This window comes from Anoplophora glabripennis, unplaced genomic scaffold (genome assembly GCF_000390285.2).
Source record: "Anoplophora glabripennis isolate ALB-LARVAE unplaced genomic scaffold, Agla_2.0 scaffold42, whole genome shotgun sequence".
NCBI classification, from domain to species: Eukaryota; Metazoa; Arthropoda; class Insecta; order Coleoptera; family Cerambycidae; genus Anoplophora; species Anoplophora glabripennis.
Genome location: NW_019416219.1, coordinates 1,322,911 through 1,345,879, shown reverse-complemented (window position 1 = coordinate 1,345,879; position 22,969 = coordinate 1,322,911). Strand labels below are relative to the sequence as shown.

Sequence of the window (22,969 nt, the reverse complement as noted above, 5' to 3'; positions counted from 1 at the left end):
TTCAACACGTAAGTCTGTAAGATGGACAAGGGACACGGGGATTGCGATTCCATAGGCGTATCATTTTAGAGAAATTAAATATAGAACAATAAATAAATGTGTCAATTTTAGTTAAAATTATTATTTGTACAAATCTACATTCACCTTGGTGTATCCAAACATCCAACAGGTAGGTAGGTATTTTTTTTTATTTATAATAAAGTACATATTCAGCAATTTTGCCCTCGTAGCAAAGATATTTAATATTTAAGTAACAAAAGATCATTTTATACATATTTACTAAGAAAAGTTCTTCAGGACAAAGAGGGCGGCAAATGTTTGTCTTCTGTGATTGTAGTTTGAATTGTCTTATTTAATGTTGGAAGTTAATTGTTAAAATTAATTCCGTCAGCCTTCGTACGAATCGCATATTTAACGTCATTGTCAATGTCGATTTTTCCTGCCATCACCTTTTATCGCACGATAAAACTTTTTTGACATACAATTTTGTTAAAGAACTGCACATTTCCGCGGCATCACTCATCAACATATCCACGTTTCGCGTTGGAATTTCTTGATAAAAAATGTTTATTGCGCAACGTTTTTGATCTGTCAAATACGTTCGTTTAAGACTACCCTTGTTGTTACCAGATTGACTTCTAACATTCGCACACGATTTAATCGCACTGGATTAAGTAAAATGTGAAAAATAAATATAACACGTTTTTCGAAATGGGGTCGCTTGCGACATAGAACAGTCCAAAAGCGCATGCGCAGGCTGAACATCGGGTACATTATACGAAATCGATGGCACATTACAATTTCAATGCAAATAAAGAAGATATATTTTATATAAAATTGAGATTTGATTTGATTTTTAACCATTATTTTCGAACTTTGGTTTTGTTACTTGTTATCTTTTGATTTAACTGATTTAGACTGGTTATAAAAAAATGTGTAGTAATTTCTTTAGGTAAAAATAAATCATTTATTTCTTGTGCAGATATTTATTCCTTTAATTTATAATTTTTCTTTTAAGATTTTTTATTGGTTGCTTCAAATTCCATAGTTTTATTTTTTGAAAATAGTTATTAGGGTGGCCCAAAAAAAAATAATTTTTTTTTCGTGTCCTTTGTGAAAATATGTTAGTTTATCATGTTTTAAGAGCCCCCTCAAAAAATCAGCTCAAAAATTTCTTGGATATCGCTTAAAATTTTTATAAATTTCCAAAATCGTCAAAAATTTATTTTTTTTTAAATTTTTTTTATCGTTATTTTATCATTTTCTAGGTTGAAAAAATTCTCGATTCTGAAAATTTCAAATCGATATTTTAATTTCTAAACGTCACTCATAATTATCTTAACTTTAAAAGTAGTGTACCTAAAACGTTTTCGAGCGACCTCTAAAATTAAGTATCAACGAACTAATCAATTTTTTTATTGAATTTGATGAATAAATTAATAGAAATAAATCACGAGATACTTAAAAAAAATCTCGAGGCAAAATTTATTACAGACTGTATCAAATATTTATAATTTTTAAATTTTTTAAAATTTAAGTGTCGTGATTTATTTCTATTCTTTTGTTCAATTCAATAAAAAAAATTATTAGTTCGTTGATATTTATTTTTAGGTCGCTCGAAAATAGGTACACTACTTTTTAAGTTAAAATAATTATGAGCGACCTTTAGAAACTAAAACATTGATTTGAAATTTTCAGAATCGAGATTTTTTTCGGCCTAGAAAATGATAAAATAACGAGAAAAAAATCTTTGACGATTTTGGAAATTTTTAAAAATCTTCAGCGACCTCTAAAAAAATTTTTTTGAGCTGATTTTTTGAGGGGGCTCTTTTGAGGTGGCTCTTAAAACACGATAAACTAACATATTTTCACAAGAGACGAAAAAAAATATTCGTTTTGTTTTGGGCCACCCTAATAACTATATTTGCAGAATGGAAATATAAATGTAAAACCATTAAATACCATAAATACATATGTAATTGTAAGAATCAATAACTGCATGTTAAAGACAAAAAAAGCGTTAGATAAAGTGTTCAGGCAGGTATAGTTTCTAAAGTATATTGTTTGCATACATTTTTATTAGATAACATTTTTTTAACCTATTTATCTGATTGAAATCTTTAAAGATAACCGCAAAATTGCGAGCGCTGTTGCAAAACATTGTGCAGACTTATTTGGTTCGTAATTTATTTCGTCACGTGATTAAATGAGTGTACTAACAAATAATATTTAATTCACTTCTGAGTTTATGAAATATTGGCCGGATTGAACCCCTGGGATGCAACCTTGACTTATATTTTATTTTTGTTCCTACTTTCTTTTCTAGTTGTTAATATCCCTGTCCAAATTTACTAATCCAACGTTTTCCATTAATGTCATGGATTAATATAACCTTTGATTGCCCAAAGTATCCGCCTATAAAATTTTTATTATAGGCCCACGTTTTTACGACCGATTTCGGTAATGTTTGCCTGCAATTAATTAATAACATTGTAATTAAATATAACTTACAGGTCCCAATACGATATCGTTTTTATCTTATCAGAGTTTGAACTACGATTAGTTTTGCAATTTTGTTGTAGATACATGTTGTTTACCTGTGTCCGTAGGGGTAAATTTACCTTTTCAAATGGCTTCCGGTGTGAATGTAGACAAAATAATAATGAAACTGACTTCGAAGGAAGGTGAGTCTTAACATAGTGGCCATAATACAGGAGGCAGTTCGTAAAGAATTCTGGTTATTTTGCTTAGATAAGCAGAGAAGATAAGTGCTGAGCTGTATGTGTATTCATAGTTTTGATAATTATCGTTTTGTTAATTAATTACACTTATCTCTCGTAAACCTTTAAAAAAAACTTTGAAATTTCATCTTCATATTATTCATACTTGTAATTTGTTTTATATTCATTATTTTACAAACACTATCGTGTGTTGTGGCTATGAGAATTTTTGGTAACGTCTTTGAGAATAATCGTTCCTAAAATATGTTCAACTATTTTAAAATTTCCTGGTCTTCTGAAGTTCTGACACTTATCAACTAAAAATTTGTAAATTAATGATTCATTAATATTGATAAAATATTTGTAATCTTCACTACCTTTTAAGAAAGTAGGTAATTAAAGATTCTGGGTTGATACTTCAAGCCTATCTTAAAAGTATTTAATTCCAGTTTATTAATTACTGCCTCAAAAAATCTAGACAAAATTTACTTTAGGTGATACAAGTAAACACATCACTCGGTATCGTATTAATACCTATATTTTAACTCCATGCATTTAGAGTAAATGACATGAGATAATGGAAATTTAGTGCATCCGTAGATAAGTTTAAAATTACGTACGGAGAAGGCATTAAATTTGTCAAATGAGGATTAACATAATCAGGCATGTCTAAATATTTATTCATCCTGTAACTTTACTCATTCAAAAACTGCCTAGGTATCTATAAAGCATAAATTAAAGTAAAAATGATCCTTTTTGTATTATTCTAAGAACGTGCCGAGTTAATAATACATTTTATTAGTTGTATGTTTTTAAGAATTACGTTACTTTCCAAAGATTAATTTAGATAAACTTGTCTTAAACAGTGATGATTTGATTGATTTGTAACATCTCGTAAATCATGTTCACCATCATCAAATTTGTTTCTATTCGTACCGAAAAATAACGGGAACAAAATAACAGTTTTTTTCTACATGCATTTTTGCTGCCAGCGGATTTATAGGTACAGTAGAAAAAAACTGCTGTTGAAAGCAGGTTTACTTCGTTTTTCACCTTACTTTTGATTTTTCGTGACGTAGCTTCTGGAAATAATATTAGTGAAAATCACTCAAAGAATCACCCTTTGAAGTTTGTCCACGTACTTAATTAACGCCATGTATTTAATTCATAAACATCTGAATTTATGAATCGAATCCATTTCATTGACCTATTCGCATTTTCAGTCAGAGAAAGTAAAAAAACCAAAATGATATCACTACATGAATCGGACATAAAGGCTCTCTGTATGAAAGCCATGAGCGTATTCTTGGCTCAACCAATGTTACTGGAATTGGAAGCTCCGATAAAAGTTTGCGGTGAGTGAACGATTTTGACAACATTTGGAAAAACAACTAGAATTAGAACAATTCATGAACAATTGGATAATTGTTCTTGAATGCTTTGATTGCTTTATCAAAATTGTTTTAAAAATAATTTATATAGGTATAAGCTTTGTTCCAAGTGCATTAGAATTAGTTTCCAACAGTCCGACGCAATCGCATTTGGTTCAAAACAATGAATTTTGAACCTTATGTAAGCATTATATCCATATGCGCATGCGTCTGACTGTTGGAAACTGTTTTGGTTTCTACTAGGAACAAAGCTATAGTGTTTTTACTGTTTTTAGGATATATAACCTTGTTGATTTTCTAGTCGATAGTGATACATATACATTTTATCAAAAACCGTAATTTTTAGCAACTTCTTTTCTTAGTGTGAAAACATGTTTTAGGTGATATTCATGGTCAGTTTCAGGATTTACTAAAACTGTTCGGATTCGGAGGATTTCCTCCCGAAGCGAACTACCTGTTTCTGGGCGATTATGTTGACAGGGGGAAACAGTCCATAGAAACGATATGCTTGCTACTCGCGTACAAAATTAAGTATCCCGAAAATTTCTTCCTTCTTCGAGGAAACCATGAAGTTGCATCCGTTTGTAAAATTTACGGATTCTTCGATGAATGTAAGTTATAGGCAATTCACAACTCCGTCCTTGGCCAAAGGGGTTATACAGGGTGTAAGAAGTTTGACTGCCATTACTTCAGCATGAGATAATCATAAATGAACAAAAAAGTTGTATATTACAGGGGCGTAAGATTAACAGTTTTCAAAATACAGCGAGTATTAATATTGGGGAGTTTCAATACAACGTGACAACGGCGCTTAACCTAATTTTATCGAATTTTAAATTTATTATAACGTTAATTACTTTTTAGAATTAAGCATAAAGAAGTTCAAAAAAGTGATAAACATTGTATTTTATGGTATTCCATGCACACAGTTATGTCAATATTCCTTAATTAATCGAACTTTTGTACATCAAGTTGGAGATTTTGATAATTCTTCTCTCGGAAATGGTTGAGTATAGGACCCATGTCGTTTAAGGTTTTTTTGTTTATTTTGTATTCTATCGTCTGTTAAAATTAAGTTAGTCAAACTTCTCTAACACCCTGTATTAAAGGAATGTAATTGGTATTTATAATATTGGCATTAATATTAACGTTAATTGATTTTTTTAGGTAAAAGGAGATACAACACTAAATTATTCAAAACATTCACCGATGTTTTTAACACTTTGCCTGTAGCAGCCATCATAGATGATAAGATATTTTGCTGCCATGGCGGGCTAAGTCCGGATCTGTTGCATATAGGACAAATCAGGAACATAGACAGGCCGACAGACATTCCAGTACAAGGTAATAATTTTTTTATATTGCGAAGGCAAAGAAATTGCTAATCTGTTGAATTCGTCTGTTATCAAGTAAAAATTTTCTAATGGAAGTAGATTTATATGGAATGAGTACACGTTTTGATTTAAAAGTTTTTGTAGATATAATTAATAAAAATTAAGGTAATTATTTTATATGTTTAAGTACAGATGTGTAGCAAAAGTCAGGAATAATTGAACGTGGGACAAAAATGAATCTGTCCGCCTTTTATAAACTATCGTTTTATAAAACGGTCGGTTTTATAATATGTGGCTACGACATATATTTTTTATTTTTCTCAATGTTCGGGTTCTTCTAGGTTTACTTTGTGATTTGTTATGGTCAGACCCAAGCCCTTCTTTGGGATGGACGGAAAATGACAGAGGTGTGTCATTTTCTTTTGGTCCAGATGTTATATCGAAATTTTTGCACAAGCATGACTTTGATCTAATATGCAGAGGACACCAGGTAAAAGTTTCAGATTTACTTAATTATTACTTAAAACAAATTGTTGTGTTACTTATCATAAGTAACTGAAGAACAGTTAACACATGTATATAACAATAAAAAAAAAGATAAAAACGGGATAAAAAATAATAAATTGAAAACATCATTAAATTAAACTTTATATTTGAGGAAAATATACTATCTTCTTTTACACTAATCTTTGATCAAATTCTTGTACATAATATATTAATTAAGATTACAAAGTAAATACGTTTTGGTGTGAAACAAAGCAGACTATAAAAAATTGTCACACAATAAAAAAATAAAAATTATCCCAGTACTAAGCTCCCAAAGAAAGTATTTTTAGGTACCTATTAGGAAATGGTACATTAAAATCATCATTTTTTAATATAGTAAACAGTAGTGGTATTATTTATATTACCAAACTCTGTATTTTATATATTTCCAAATAATTTGGCAAGTTTACTCAAGTTTGCGTAGGTACTGAGATCAGTAAGAAGTATACTATAATCTAATCTACTGAGATTATCATAAATCTCAAAAACCATAATGTTTATTGTTCCTCGTTTACATTGACTCAAGATATTTTTTATTGACTCACCCACTTAGATACAAATAAATTCAAATGTCATAGTTGCTTGAAATAGGAGCGATAAAAAGCAGTTTTTTTATATAAAAATATGTATGTCAAATAGATAGGAATTTAAGAAAGACCTACTTACAGAATTACGTTTATAGAACTATAAGATAAATAAAATATATAAATGTAGAACAGATATCTTGAAATTTTAGTAAACACATTACAATATATCGTCTTTCCGAAGTCAGTTGAACATGTATAAAAACGACTAGCAAGAAAATTTAATGAGTTTCATAGGCGTCCCTAAAAAAATTGTATTATATTGATGGTAAATTTCGTTTTGTTCTGTTTCAAAAAGTCTCCAAAATGTCATGTTGTAATAATATTAGTAAACAAAATATCCCTCTCATTTCTCCCTTTCGCAATAATATGAATTATCTGAATCACGCCAAATTCCGCATTGCTGCACTGCACTGCTAGGCAATTTGTCAACCACTTGTCAACAACTGAGATTTATTACGCAGTCGCCCAGTGCGGCTATGTTATACGCCGTTTGCCCGAACGCGCATTCTTCAACTGGGCGTATACATTTCTACCACCTCCATGATATGGGTATGGATGGATGTGATAATACGTTCAGATACACTTAAGGCATGCGGCGTAGCATCAGTTTAGTTGTTATTGTTATTATAGGACTCATAAACGGTAGATTTTCTAGATACGGTGCAATGTTATCTGAAAAGATATAATTTTGAAAAAATTTAAAAAAATAAAGACATTAGTGTTTATTCATTTATTGAATTTTTAAGGTGGTAGAGGATGGTTACGAATTCTTTGCCCAAAGAAAACTGATAACCATCTTCTCAGCCCCAAATTATTGCGGGACTTTCGACAACGCGGGAGCACTTATGTCAATCAATGAAGACTTGCTCTGCTCATTTCAGGTAAAGAGTAAATAAACAGATATATTTACAATTTCAAAAAAATTGTATGTTTCAGATCTTAACGCCTCCAAAGAAATGACCAATTGAATATGTGTGATGTTAATGTTAATAAATTAATTATTATTTATGCTTTTTAATGAGATTTATCATTTTTTATTTCATATGTTGTTAACTAGTATTTGTTAAAACGAAAGGGTAGTGTGTTATCAATTATGTGATTATGTGTATACATAGCTCAAATTTTATTTACTTTATAAAAATGAGAAAAAATAAAATACTAAAAAAATGTGTTATAGATCATATTGATAATAATCACCAGGGTACTGGTAAGCAAAATGCATTATTAATGAGCATTTTCAATAATCAGAACAGTTAAAATTGCAAAAAGGTGCTTAAAATTTATTTAAAAATTTATTGAGGACCTCTGGAATTGTTCCCTACATTAAACGAGGTAAATAGTTATGGTTAGCGCATCGAATTTTAAGTAATATTTAATTAAAGGGCATGGACGTAACTTAGGGGAGCCGTTGATGGAAATTGTTAACAGAGCTAGCCGAGCTGTTGATAGAGTTAGCGGTTCCAAAAATGTTTTTTCTTGTTATTGTGGTAAGTAGGTAATAAAAAAAATATATTTGCATCAAATATTTTTGCCAATCGTGTTTCTCTTCTAACATCCTCACTTGGTGATGTTATCCAATGTTTACTATTGGATGCATAAATGAACAATAATAAAAGGTCTACAATTGTTTAATTTTGGAACTCCTTGTATATACGTTTCTCTCTGGTTTTAAGGTAAGAACGAATAACGAAACGTAAAACATAGTATATGTATATTCACAGTTGAAGGTACTAAAGGTAGGTACAATTTGCAAAGGTTCAAGCGTATAAAGACATGTATTAATTTAACAAAAATTCATCGTGTAATTTAGCATATTTGTGGGTTTCTACATCGTCTGTGTCAACACGAACAGAAGTAATTGACAGCTTCCTCAAGATGTAATACAAAACTCCCATTCCCAGCAGTGAAGATGCTATTAGAACGTACGATGCTATGTCCGCTAAAATGATTTCAAAATAACAAATATTCGTGATTTTTAATTGGTAGATATGTGTCTATGTGGTAATTATTAACTTACTTCAGCAAAAATTGTAGAATATGGCTTACACAGAAGTTGCATTTAAAGAGAAATGTATAGAAAAGTTAACATTAATGTTTCCTTGTACATCACCTGAAATGTGTCCAATAGAATTTGACATTTGTTTTTTATTTGTATTACTTTTTGTCAAGGAAAATGGTAAAAAAATGGTTCCTTTATTTGATTGCTCAGTCAAGTTACCTTCTGTGTCAGAAATTTCTTTATTTGTGTTACTATTTACTTCAGTAGAATTATTAAGAATATTTTTTGTGGTGGTGGATGTAGTAGAAAAGTCTAGTTCTGTATTGGAATCTAAGGGCAATGTAGAATAGGACACTGCTTTGTCTGTTGCAAAATTATGTGTGTTCTTTTTGCTACTTGAACTCGTTGAAGTAGTTGAAATACTGTCATCAATAGTGGTGACATTGTTGACTACAGTTGATGTAACGGTGTAGGTAAGAATTGTAGTGTTAGTTTCTGTATAGCTGTTTGTTGTGAAAGTAGAAACCGAATTGTTTGTTAGTAATACTGATTCAGTACCTGTGTTATCTTCTACATAAGATGATGACGTCTTTTCTGCATTTGAGTTAGACGTAGCAGTTGGACCTCCATTGTCAAAATCTGGTAAAATGGTTGTTGCCTCTACTATTTCAGTAATTGGAGATGTCGAAAATTTACTTATATCTGTGATGTCTTCACTGTTTGTGTCTTCAAATAGTCTTGATTCAATTGTACTGTACGGTACGTTATTGACATTTTGTACTGATTTGGTTGTGGTAACGAATTGAATAGTATTTTGTTTATATGTTAATGGAGTCGTTTTAACGGTGAGTTTTTCATTTTCTGTATAGTCGTCGCCTAACTGTGCTCTTGTTGATGGAAAATTGGTTGTATTACTTTGTAACTCTGTCACTGATACTTTTTTATCTTCGTATTCTAAACTGAAATACGTTACATTATTTTTATTTTTAATATATTTTGAAAAATTGTGGTTTCAAATTGTGAAAAGTTTTATGAAACTTTCAATGTCATTTTGCAGATTTCATAATAATTTTTTTATTAATGTACAGTTGCTGAATGTAATGCTGAATATATTTTTTATAAATACTTACTAGTAGCTACCCATTATTGAACAGAAACATTGAGCATACTGTGAAATATTTTTTATAAATTCACATTTTGTTTGCCATTCATTCCTATAAACCAAGCACTAAAAAAGACAAATTAATACATATTAATACAAATGAGCTTACATAAAAAAATAATATTTTTTGAACAATTGAAGACTACATTTTCTGAAAGGTTTAAACGAAGAATACCTTAATTAAAAACATGTTTCATATGTAGGTATTTACCTTAGGTACTTTATTCTCAACTTCACCTGTATCAAAAGGTATTAGCATAGTGTTTTTGATGTCCTCTAGGACCATATTACCATCAATTGCATTTAGAATATCAGCTTCGTAAATTATTCCAGTTTTGTTCAAGATATTCTTGTACGCAATTTTGGCAATACATAATTTTTCATTTCTCATTTTCATCATATCCTCCAAATTGAGTTTGATTACTGCACTGGTGTTCCACGGATTTTCTTTGTAAGGAATAGTGTGAAAATTGCCATATGATTTTTTTGGGAGTTCCTCCACCACCAATATTACAGATTTGAATACTGAAGTAGAGTAATAATGATGAAAATATGTAAAAAAGTTATAGTAAATAAGAAATAAAAATTATATCACTTTTGTTTTACTAAAAACCAAAACGGTCTTGTAACATTTTTGTGAATGGTTCGATTCGTGTAATTTTAATATAGAAACAATTCCGAATCTTTCTTTCACAAAAAAGTTGTATTAACTTCGATCTGAAAATTTCAAATATTTAACAAAAAAGTTACAAGGGTGCTGTTGTTCTTAATGAGCCACTCTGTATATATAATATATTCAATTTTTTGTTATTAGCTTCTGCTTGATAGTGGCCGACGGCCGTTTTTTATTATTCAGTTGTTTTATTATGAGACAAAAACGCTATCGCCAATCAGTGACCGGTTGGGTACAGAAGGCTTTGTTGAATATTCTCTAATTGTGTCTAAACTAAATTACTAATTATTAGTTATTTTTCAAAATTTGCGTTTAAAATGATTGTTCAGTGACGTGATGACGTTCCGTGATGTGTTGTGCATGGATGAAACTATTTAATTACATAGTTATTTCCATCATCATTATTGGATTTATTTTTTAAAAAAACCATCTTTCTGTATAAAGCAGCATAAAGGTAAGTGCAGATTTAAATATTTGACAGTTTTGTTGCGTGTTGCTGTGAATACTGCACATAAGGAGCATTTGAATTGTTCAGTCCATTTTAATGGCATATTTATTTAAAAATAACCAAATAAGTTCATAAAAACATCTGCAAGTGCTCTGTCCAACTTTGATATATCTACAAATGTATGTACATGCAAGTGCATGCCACTGTGAGCGCCGATAACTCTGATTCCAAGGGCGGCAAATTTAAAATATCGTAACACATAATCTCCTTTTAGGTACCTATTAACAAAACATACTGCTTAGATTTTGTTACACCGTTGGACAATGACACAGATTTTTTTCTGTTTTACCTGTTTTGTTTTGCCACAGGACAGTAGTTTTTGAGATAGACTATTTTACATGTATTTTAAATTATTTACCTAAAGAAACCCTTTCCCGGGTCTGATACAATTCCGTACAAAGTTTGCCCATATACTGTTTTATTATTCTCCGTAAATGTTCTTTTTCCGATGCCACTCTGTTTTTGTCTTTGGAGCTAGTGATTATTATATCTGACACTTCTAGATAACTTTTAAAATTCTCCAAATCAGTCAGGAGTTTTTCTGTTGCTAACAATTTTCGTCTTGGAACCGTCAAATTTTCTTTGTGGTAACTTAGTAGCTTAGTGCGCAGTTCTACCAATCCCTTAAACTAACAGTTAAAGAAAACAGCATAACTTTTAAAATACTGGGTGTTTTCTAAGTAGTAATCATAATCCAAAAGGTTGTCCCTTGAACTATTTTAAAAATTCACAATTAGATCTTACTTACATTTATAACTTTATCGCTAAATGACAATTCCTTATTGAAGTCGCTTATGTATTTTATTAATTTATTTGCCCTTTTTGCCCAGTTTGCCTCGGCATTGTAATGTTTAATCAAATACTGTATTTTATTGGAAACTTCTCTGGAGAAGTATTCGGTATATTTATCTTCTTCTTGTAAAGCATTGGAAGTATATAATATGGTTAAAGCATAGCCGAAAGCTTTTTGAAAGTCCTCACTGTTCATTTTCTCTTTATAAATTTTTAAAACTTTTCTAGAAAAATACGTCGTTCGCACAAGTGCAACTTGTATAAACTAATGCAGAAAATGTAGATGAAATTACAAAATAAATAAATTAAAATTAAAAAGGTAAAATGTAAATGAATTTTTTATTTGTTCTTATCTTTTTCAAATTTTGTACAAAATAATACGTTTTAAAAACTCTCCACTAATGTAAAAATTAAAGGGTCAAAAGAATTTCCGAAATTTTTTTTGTTGCGCTATTTCTTAGAATTGCATGATAATCGCAGCTTCTAAAAAATTTCCACCAAAAGATCTAAAAACTAGAATCTTAGAGCTTCAAAATGCTTTTTTTAATTCCTGATACGACCATTTTTCACCTAAATACAGTCTGTCAAAAATCACGCAGAAATTTTTCGGAAATTCTTTTGACCTTTTCATTTTTTGCATTAGTTTTTATTGTTTATACGTTTGTTATTTAAATATTACTTACGTTTCATTTATTTGATCTGGGAGTAAAATATTGACAACAGGGCCAAATAGTTTTGCGCAGGAATTGAAACTGTCGCAAACTTTCAAAAAAGTTTTAATACCTTTGTCTAAAAACATTAAAATAGTCAAGATTAATACTTCATTCAAATTATTTCCTTTCAAGATACTAATATTATCGACACCAATATTGCCAAAAATGATAAATATTCATTAAAGAATTGCCTTGAACTATAACAAATTTACTCACCAGTATGCGGAAGGACAGTTTCGCATTTCGTATACTCGAGCATGTTACAAAATACATTTTCTCTATCCCCTAATAAATAGCCAAATTTGTATAAAAAAGGGCACCTAGTGCCAGTTTCCACAGCTTTCAGAGTTTGAAAAGTAAAAACCGTTTCTAAAGCTACTCCTGTAGATGGCTCAACAGTCAGTGGTTGTATTTTTGGTGGTACATTAACATCTATCTCCACTAAAGCGGATACCATTATGGTATCATTTAAAATACTACCCGAGTATTCGATGTCAACATCGTCTTGCAGTTGCACTTTTGGGCATTTTGCTTCTAAGGTGAAATGTAGTTTATAATTCTTGTCTTCAGCTGGAAGGCCTGCCCAATTTTCTGAAATGTGGGGAAATTTAGAGAAGCTTAGCTATAATTAGATTTACCTGTTGGTGGAGGTATTAACAGATCATGTTCCTTGTTGGATACGTCGTTGCTAAATTCTTCGAGTTCCTTTAGAAACAGGTCTCTCTTCACGATCACTAGACGTAGTTCGTTTACGTTGCCAGGCTACAAATTCTTATGTTAGGGATTTTATTCTTTGTGGAAGATAACAGTGCGTATTTTTTCCACTTACTATTTGGTTTAAGTCGAGAAGAAAATACGAATCTGTTGATTTCCACTGCAGGGTGCAAAATGTTCGTAAGTCGTCAATGTTTGCCCTGATGTGTACACCAGATGAAGGAAGGATTGGATACTCTAAAGTATCTATTTCTATTGAAGGCACATCATTCATAATTTTTATTTTGCACGTATCCGTTTTCTTCATAGCACCTTTGTTTACTCGTATGGATATGTTATACCTGCAATGAATATCAAAATTGTACAGAAAATGTAACGGTATTATAGCTAGGGTGTAATTAAAATTCTTGGTTAAAAATCATAAATTAACAAAATTAGTTCATATAATTGTGTAATTTTCCTTCATTGAGATAAATTACAAAGAATCTAATCATGTATGCAGGTAAACTAAACCTAAATTTATTTGAGCCTTAAGGATAGGTGCGCAGTGGAAAAGTAGTAGAGGGGGGAATAATACTTTATTTGCTGTATGCATTTCCATCTCATTCTACTTTAGTGCGTTTTTCTTTCGATTTCGAAGTGAAATTTGTCCAGTTTGTAGGCATTCTTTCTAAAAACCTCTTACACAGTTAGTCAAAGGAATTTTTTTTTATAAAATAAAATCTAATTCAAGTAACATTACCTACGAATGAAACAAAATATACAAGGCCACTCAACAGCTTTTTGTGACAAACTAAATCAAATCTATTAATTTTTACCATCTTGTATCTCTAAAGTGAAGCACGCTATGCGAACTTCTTTTGTTAATTTACGTAGAATATAGCAAGCTACCAGTAAAATTTGGTTAAATATTTTTGTAGCACTTTGTATAACTACGTACTCTCCTTCTTCCAAAAATCCACTTTCAATGTTTAGGAAGTCATCGTTCTTATTCTCACAAAAATTTTTATTGTTAAGCCTGCAAGACCATTCTATCTAAAAAAAGGTATTACCACTAAAGTAGCTCGGACAAAAAATGAAACTTTTAACATAAATATATTCAGAAATATTGAATAAAACAAAAATATGTTCTTATTAAGAAATAGCTTTTGATCGTAGTCCAGTTACTCAGGGTTTTTACCTCCGAATTCTTTATAACTGAACCGATTGACGTGAAATTTTGACTGAATGTGGGGAATGCTTCAAGGAACAAAACTTATATAGTGCCGAAATGTACTTTTGCCCTGAAGGTGGTTCCCACCCCTTCTTGGGGGTGGAAATTTTTATGCCCAATATAACCACAGGAATCGATAGAAGAGTCAATTTTATGTAATAAATGTTATATAAAGTTTTTTGGATAATCCAATACTTTCCGGGTAATTCGTCATTGAAAATGTTGATTTTTTACTGAAAAAGTGCTTCTTTTCGGACAGTTTTTTGCAAATAACTATGAAACCATTGGATTTAACGAAAAAGTTGTAATGAACAAAAAGAAAGGCACTTTTTTAAAGTACTTTGAAAACCCTTTAAAATGAGCTGCTTTAAAAGTCTTAAGTCAACATTAACGGAAATATGACCGAAATAACATGATAGTCTCATTTTTTTAAGAAAAAATTAATAAATAAATCAGTGCCTTTGGCGACAGAATTAAAATTAAATGCAATCCATTTACAGCTTTCTTCATTTATGTTCTAAGAATATGTTCTGGGTCTTTGGTTCGCTTACAAAGCATGATTTCGAAAAAAACTTAATTTTTGAAAATGTTAATTTTTAAAATTTTTGAAAAATATTCGATTTTTACACTGTAACTTAACTTAAAGGGTATACGAAAAAATATAAGAGTAAAAAATTTTTGCTTTATTATTGCTGAAGATTTTTTATTCCTCTAAAGATAATATTAATTGAGATATCGCCATTTTAAGTTGTCATATGAATGAGAGAACCACATTTTTCGAGCCCTTTAAACCCTTCAAACTTAAAAATGAAGGGCTTAAAAAAGATCAACTCATCAGTCCACGTAGCCCTTACAATTCCCTGCAAAATGAGCCTTTGTGCGATTAAAAATCTTAAAAAGTAAGAAAGTTGTCGTCAAAAAAATAAACACGTGTATAGGTGATAATTTTAGGAAAATTTGGGTCAAATAAGAATTTTTAAGCATTTAGATCTTTTTTGTATACGTAATTCGACATGTGGAACATGCTCCGGCGACAACTGCCTAAATTCTCCTCCAATCATCGAAGAGGACGAGCATGATTGTGAAGAGAATAGCAGTGACGACGAATAATCATTTACATATAATTATAATGTTTTTTAATACTTATTATTATTAAAAGGGAAAATAAAAATTTATAAAATAATCTTAATTTTGTGTGTGTATATATGTAAGGGGTAATTTTTAAGGGTTTAAAAGTTGCAATCAGTTCAAAATTATTTTATAAGAAGGGAATAAAAGTGTTTATTTAATACGAATGCACATTTAAAATGTTTCTACTCTTTCAATAATATTTTTTCGAAAGAAGGGGTATTTTTCAAGGGTTATAAAAAGTTAGAAAGTTATAAAAAATTTGGAGGTATTACTATATTCTCAGCTACAGTAACTGGGCTATCGATAGTTTTGCTCCTGGCTAAGATTTAATTTATTAAATTTACCTTCACCTCCCCATCGTGGTTTCCAAGGTCTATAATGTAAGGTTTTATGTTTATTGCTTGTTGCACTTTCATAGTGGTATAAAGCATTGGTAGCTTAACGATTAAGCTGTCCATATTAGCTTTTACTTCTATAAATTGGAACTCCTGGAAAGTAAAGTTTTTGACAAATACTTCTATCTTATCTATTGTTAAAAAAAAAAGTTATTTTGTAATGGTTTCCTTACACTTGTTAGGATTTCGTCGTCTTCCATCTTTATTAAGTTACATTTGACGAAGTACTGCTTTCCACTTTGAAAAGTAAAAGAGGGGATGGTTAGTTCAGGTCCTCTGTCAGCGAAAATTTCCAAAATATTGCGTGTATTATCTAGCAACTCCCATTTAATCTAAGAAATATTGCAAAAGTATTTCAATTCTAAACTCGTGTCAGCTTTTTGAAAAATATTTTTCAAGAATAGGTAAATATCTATCTTTATTTGAAACTACTTGAAAATATTTCATATTTGATGAGAGATATTAGAGTAAATTTAAATTCTGAAGATTCATACGTTGTATTAGATTAAATTACTATTGTTTTTTAGAACACCCTCTTTATTTAATTGAAGCGTAAATACATTTTAACTCGTTTGTGAACATCGTTTTTTAAACCAAGGGTGATAGAAAATAATAAATTAATGTCTCTAAAATATTATTGCTCTTCATTTAAATAAACTTCACTTTTATTTCCTTGAGTTTCGCTGTTAATAAATAATTATTTAACTTTTCTAGTTTTGTTATACCTACGTAGTATTCTAAATTATTTGAACAAATGTCTATTTTCGCATTTAAGATATATGTCATGTGAGCCTGTGCAGAAGTAGCGCCAATCAGAGAAAGAGTAGCAAACATTTTCTTTGTAGAATCTGCGGTGGTGCCGTCGACAAAGTCTAGACTAAATTGTTTTTGTTTCACTGCGTTTTCCCCTATAGTAACATATATGTTGAAAATGTATCTTAGACCAGGAAGCAACTGAAAATAAAATATTACAATTAATCAATTAAAAAAATCTAGATTTAGAAGAAGAAATACATAGAATGTGTCTTCTAAAAAAAAGATCAAATCTACTGTTATATTCTATAGAGTGTCCTTTATTTTGACTGCTAAACTTCTACAGGGTGTTTATCGATCAAATTTAACATAAACAGTTCAAAAATAAATTAGGGGTCAATTTCGAACAAACTAATTAATGGCGAAATGTCAGGGAACAACAACAACAAAGTTATGATTGTTTAAATAAAATGCTTGTCCAATTTTTAGTATCTGCATAAAATTCCCTTTTAATTGACACATCACATGACAGATGACAATCATATGGAAATAGTTATTTTTTATGCTAGATTGGGAAATGCTTTTTGCATTCGAGAATGTAAAAGAATTTCGCTATCGAGTATCAAACAACATTTTTTCGAAAACTGTATATCACGGTTAAAAAATTATTAAAAATGTGAAGTAAAGATGTTGACATTTAAAATTAATTTATTTGACATGTGTGATCTACAATTTATTTAACGTAGGTATTTTAATATCAAATATTCTTTGATTATCTGTTTTAAATTGAGTGATAATTAAATTGGTTATTAATTATTGTTATAATTTATGATTTTGTTCATAATAACAAATAAAACTGGTGAACTGATTCTATCATCTATAATTTCATTGAATTGTAGGTGAATATAAAAAAGACTTTTACATTCTGTAGACAAAAAACTGTTGTTTTAACACCTGATAAATATAATGTAAAATCAACTTTTAATAACAATTTTCGAAAAAGAACATTTTAACTAGGTATCGAACACTATTTTTTTTCAACTAAGGGTCATGCACTTTTGTCAATAACAATATTACATATCTATCATGTAAAATTAAAAAATTATGTCAGTAAATTTCTTAGATAATCCAGAAACAAACTTATTTTTTTTTTCAATTTTATCACCATTTCTAATCTCGTCTTGGATAATTTACATTCATTTTTTCATGGGATCCAGTAGTGTTTGACCAATTTTCTAGAAGACGTTAATTTAAAACAAGCAAATTAAAAAATGTATAGGTACAATTATTTGATCAGGTGCAACTAAGTTATTTTTACAGACTTGCCATAGAATTGTTAAATACTATATCATTGGTTTGAGCGTAGGGATAATTATTTAAGTATTTTTCAAAATCTCTGACAACTTTCCAAATGATCAGATTGCATCTCTGACTATTTCCAAAAGTGTCTCCTATCCGTTGGAAATTTAACTTGAAATCAAGTTTCCCTTGCCCGGAGAGTCTGAAATGTAAATTATTTAAAAAAGTGTGTTCCATACTATCTAAATAACAAACATATTCGCGACAATATAAGTATATAAATATAGAATCAACAAATGAATACCGAAAATTAGAATAAAGAAGAATACCGAAAATTAGAATAAAGAAGATATGTACTTATATAACCGTTTTAAAAATATATATTTATATTTAGGGTTCAAATTTATATTTTTATGCCCTAATGTTCAGCTCTTAATAAAAATATGAGACTACGGATTTTTTCGTAAACTTTTCAAAAATATCCATTTAAAAAATCTAATTTAAATGAAAAAATTCGCAGAATATGGATATTTTGCTTACAAATTACACATTAATTTTCTGCGGTGCATTAAATACATATGTGTATATTTTGTATTATAATAGAAACTTACCCAATTACAGTCTTACTATTTTTACTGTCAATCAAATCGCGAGATTTATCACATATAAATTCTGGGATAGAAATTTGATAGTCCAGATCCTGAAATTACGTTATTTTAACGAAATAGGGATCCTAATATTTTTTTAATTTACCCCTTTTGTCATATAAATTATAAAATGTAAGAATATCATAATTATATTATTCATACTTCACATATAGGCAGGTAATGTAAAAGCACTGTTCCAGTAATTGAGTGATGTGAACTTGATCTAATATCCGCATGCACTAGTACTAATCTTTTTTTTTAGATAAATATGACCTATATTATGTTTGTATATATTAAGTTCCTATAACAACTCGGAAATTGTACCGCAGCAATAACTTTTCTCTTGACGTGATAAGTTTTAAATAAAGCATGTTGGAATGACTGATAATCGATGACCCACAAAATTGATGGAAAGCCTTTGGAAAAGTTAAGCACTTTCAGTTGCCCCAGAAACTTTAAAAGTACTCGGAAACGTCGAGAATAATTTGCGTCAATTTCGAAAATTTGCTTTATTTTTTGTTAGTATGTAGATCAGTATAACAGTTATTTTCATTATTTTCTTGTTATAATTAAAATTGGAAAAAGTAACTGTCATACATATTTTTAAATGTTAATTTACCACAATAATCATGCAGTGAAAATATTAGAAATCTTTTAGAGGTTGTTAACATTTGGCACTCAAACTAAAGGTTTAAACGGCGCTAATTCGTGACGTCATTTAGTGCGATCGCTAATCGAGAAGGTGAATGGCAGGGACGTACAAAAAGAAGATGAGGGAGAATAATAAAAAACTTTTTATTAGAATTTTTCCAACCTAGAAATTTATTAAATAACAATTATCAATTAAAATTAATTCCGGGTCACATATAATTTTGGAATTATTACATTGTTTACTGAGATTATTTCACTAGAGTGGCATCTGCAGCAAAGTCTATATTTATCCACGTAAATTCACTAAACTGATTTTGAACTGTAGTAAAACAATGAGGTAAATAGCAATGGTACCAACACTCTGAAATAAAAACAGTTCTTATGATCCAAATCCGAATTATGTTGAATTGGACAAAATTGTTATGAACTTACTGAAGAAATTAGTTCTCTGTTCACTACCGAGTATCCCTGTAAGGATACTTTTGGTGGGTTCAGATGGATAGCCTTCAAAAAAAGTTCTACCTAAAAATAAATGTCTCTCAAAATCAGTGGTAAAAACATTTGTCAAAATTTAAGAAAAGTTTTAACTGAATTAACAAAATATTCTAGCTACCGTACCTAAATGTCAGTAATATTAATTTATCTGCTGTTTTTGAATTAAAAAGGATAACTTGAAAAGAAATAAAATATTCGAATTCTCGTCTATTTCCATATTTACTTGAGTTCTTCTTACCTCACGCGTAGTAGCTACGTCGACAGAATTCAACTTGATATTCATCAAAGACAGTTGGACTCCCTCAGCTATGTTGGCAGACGTTTGATGGGAACAGTCGCAAAAGACATACAAAAGGACCATGCAGTATATGCTGTCTACCAAGAGACCCATTTCTTTGAAAGAAAATGTTATGCCATGATCTAGCACCTCAGAAGTAAAACCGTATATCTTAAAATGGAACAAAGGAACCAAAATAAATTCTATGCTTTGCCAGACATGTTTCAGAAGGTACCAATTGTATTTTATATCAAATTAGATCACCTACATGTTTTAGATTAGTTTCAATTCTGAAAGATTCAGGTATTAAATATTATTTACTTACACCTATAGTAACATTAGTCATCATAAACAGCGAATAAGTAGAATATGTTCGCGAATAGGCGTTGCCAATTGCTTGCAAAAGCTCGCTCAGTTCAAGCCACAAAACACGATAGTGAGCCACTATGTAAGACGTGCAGTATTTATCAATGTCCTAAAAATATAAACGGGTATAATTATATTACCAAAACGGAAGATACGTAAAAAGATAATTTAATTTTTGTAAATAGTCACCCTCTGAAAATTCTTTGCTAGGGCCTCACTGGCGTTGCTTATGGCTCTACAGTTGATGTACCACAAGGCACAGTTCATATTTATCATAGTAATGATGTGGTAATACGCCGTGGTGTGATATAAAGTAAATCCGTCGAGCAAGGTGCTTAGTATAAGTAGAAATCCAACAGCCAGTAGTAAGCATCCTATACTTAAGATGACTATAAGGGTGCTCAAGTGAGGGAACTCCAAATTTTTACCTAAAATCAATACAATCTATTTTAACGATTTGAGAAAAGTATAATACGGAATGTTACAGCTCTACTAAACATTATTTTAATTTCTAACCTGCTATTTTGTAATAATGCAACTGAAAAGTGCCCCAACCATTTTTATAATCACACACTTCGTACGCGACTCCCCAACCCACAAACGGTATCCAAAAGTGTGGTACTAGAAAGATGATGAAGATGATAGAGTAAATATATTCGTCAAACTTCTTGCTTTTATTCAGGAGTATGTCTACTCTTTCGTAGCCGACCATTAGGACTATAGTTGTTGTTATCATGTAAAAAATGTAAGCGTATATCATAGGCAAGCTTGTCCAGCTAAATGTGATTTTTCCTATTTTTCCTCGTTGCACTGGCATTACGCCCAAGACCTAGAAAATGTAATCTAATAATTGGATATAACAGAAGTAAAAGCAGTGCTGAATTTAAAGAAGTATACAGGATGTCCGAGAAAACGTGCATATGAATAACATCTATCTAAAGCGTTGCGTTGGATAGATAGAGGAGGACCTATTGTCTGGCTTCCTCGATCTCCCAACCTGACGCCTCTGGATTTTTACCTGTGAGAATACGTTTCATTGTGATGTGATAAGGAACAATGCTATGTTATTGTGACGTGTACAGCAGTCCTCAATTTGTCGTGTCCGCGAGTGTATCAGACTTCTCGGAGCCCATGTTGAACCCTCTTATGAAGTTTTTCAATAATATGAGTTTTGTATCGCATTTTGTTGTCGAGAAATAAAAAAATATAAATCATGGCCCTTTTTATTAAAAATAAAATATGAATTAGTTTATTAGCTTTTTCTCGTATACGGTTCATTTTATCGACAACAAACAAGAGTATCTTTTTTTAGTCTAAGGTTGCAGCTACCCAGATTTATTATTTTAAAGTCTATCCCACAGGGTGTTAAAAATTTAGGCATCAAGTTGTAAAGCTTAGACCGCCCCTGGTAAACTAAAAAAGCTAAATATGTTTTAAGGATATTACTTTAAGAGGTCCTTACTAGGGTCCATCACATAAAATTTTTATTAAATTATAATTAGTACTTTAAAAGTTATTTAAGAAAAACCGATTGCCAGCGGCCTCCTTCAGGGACATATATTTCCGTAGGCAATCTGTCATCTTATTTTTTCATGTTCTATCAGCACCCGAGAGATTTCCCACATTTTCTTGGGCACCCTGTACAGTGCCATAGGAAATAAAGCAGCTGCAGTAAAATTTATTTAAATTATTTTCGGGGGGTGCTAAACTCCAAAAATTCGTTTTCGAGATTTTGCCCCTATTACTTTAAATTTTGCAATACATTTGTTTGCAAAACCATATAGGTATTATTTAAATGATTTCCATGTTATAACATAACATTAAAAACGTGTAAGTTGTATGTTATTTTTTAATTTTTATTCGGATATGGCGCATTTTGTAGCATTTGTTCATAGGACGTTTCTAACAATTTTGAAAATTGAAGGGATACCCAATAAAACCATATAAACGTTAAATATTTTCTAATTTACAAAAAATCATTTTATTACCCTCAGTTAAGTACTTACACGAAAAAGTGCCAGCAGTAATTTATGGTCTCTGTAGAACTGGTCGTGTTCGTCAATAACGTGTCCATCTGAAGAATCTAATTTGGATCTTTTTTCAATCTCTTGGGCTCTCGCACTTCCCCTTATTAATTTTTTTAACTGTCTAATATGAAGCTCGTTTCCATACAGATCTGCTAAATCCTTTATTTCCATTTTGCCGTTTACCTACCCAGTCCACGATTCCGTGTAGGTGACAATATTTTCACTATATTTTATATATATTTTTTTGTATATCTAAAGGATTGATTAATTTTTTAAAATGTAGACTTGAAATTCTTTTACGTTATTCAGTAAATGAACTAAGAACAATATCTAAAATCGAGTTACCTTTTATACAGTCTGGAGAATTCTTTAGGAATATTTCAGTTTGACGTTTGTAATACCCCAATTATTGAAAATTAGGTGTACGTGCCACCCAATAATTAACAAGAAATAATTAAAATATGATCTCACCATCGCGATCAGGCAAAGTAACTATCAATCAATTGGTAATTGGAAATCAATAGAAATGTGTTGTATTATTACACACAGGGTGTCGCGCTTAAATGTGATACAAGC

At 30.4% G+C, this 22,969-nt stretch overlaps 3 protein-coding genes across 4 annotated transcripts; 1 reads left to right on the top strand and 2 right to left on the bottom strand.

Moving 5' to 3' along the window:
• Positions 1 to 2,554: 2,554 nt before the first annotated feature.
• LOC108905432 (serine/threonine-protein phosphatase PP1-gamma catalytic subunit B) lies at positions 2,555 to 7,601 on the top strand. Of its 2 annotated transcripts, none has more exons than XM_018708277.2 (7): positions 2,555 to 2,684; positions 3,944 to 4,075; positions 4,492 to 4,722; positions 5,279 to 5,455; positions 5,787 to 5,935; positions 7,325 to 7,459; positions 7,515 to 7,601. In XM_018708277.2, exons 1-7 carry the CDS (start codon positions 2,630 to 2,632, stop codon positions 7,536 to 7,538), a joined length of 903 nt encoding a protein of 300 aa, XP_018563793.1. In that variant the 5' UTR covers positions 2,555 to 2,629; the 3' UTR covers positions 7,539 to 7,601. The 2 variants fall into 2 exon arrangements, with proteins under 2 accessions (XP_018563793.1, XP_018563794.1); XM_018708278.1 differs by lacking the exon at positions 2,555 to 2,684 and adding an exon at positions 2,760 to 2,778.
• A 671-nt stretch (positions 7,602 to 8,272) lies between these two features.
• Positions 8,273 to 16,078, bottom strand: LOC108905358. Its single transcript, XM_023454026.1, has 13 exons — positions 16,052 to 16,078; positions 15,828 to 15,971; positions 14,080 to 14,174; positions 13,255 to 13,480; positions 13,064 to 13,187; positions 12,642 to 13,016; positions 12,396 to 12,501; positions 11,669 to 11,936; positions 11,279 to 11,543; positions 9,951 to 10,264; positions 9,708 to 9,805; positions 9,136 to 9,536; positions 8,273 to 8,517 (listed from the first exon to the last, which is right to left on the bottom strand). The coding sequence occupies exons 1-13, from the start codon at positions 16,076 to 16,078 to the stop codon at positions 8,357 to 8,359; spliced, it is 2,604 nt and encodes an 867-aa protein (XP_023309794.1). The 3' UTR covers positions 8,273 to 8,356.
• A 3,436-nt stretch (positions 16,079 to 19,514) lies between these two features.
• Positions 19,515 to 22,564, bottom strand: LOC108905414 (gustatory and odorant receptor 22-like). Its single transcript, XM_018708249.1, has 7 exons — positions 22,373 to 22,564; positions 20,883 to 21,195; positions 20,556 to 20,794; positions 20,326 to 20,475; positions 19,962 to 20,171; positions 19,661 to 19,750; positions 19,515 to 19,589 (listed from the first exon to the last, which is right to left on the bottom strand). The coding sequence occupies exons 1-7, from the start codon at positions 22,562 to 22,564 to the stop codon at positions 19,515 to 19,517; spliced, it is 1,269 nt and encodes a 422-aa protein (XP_018563765.1).
• Positions 22,565 to 22,969: the final 405 nt, after the last annotated feature.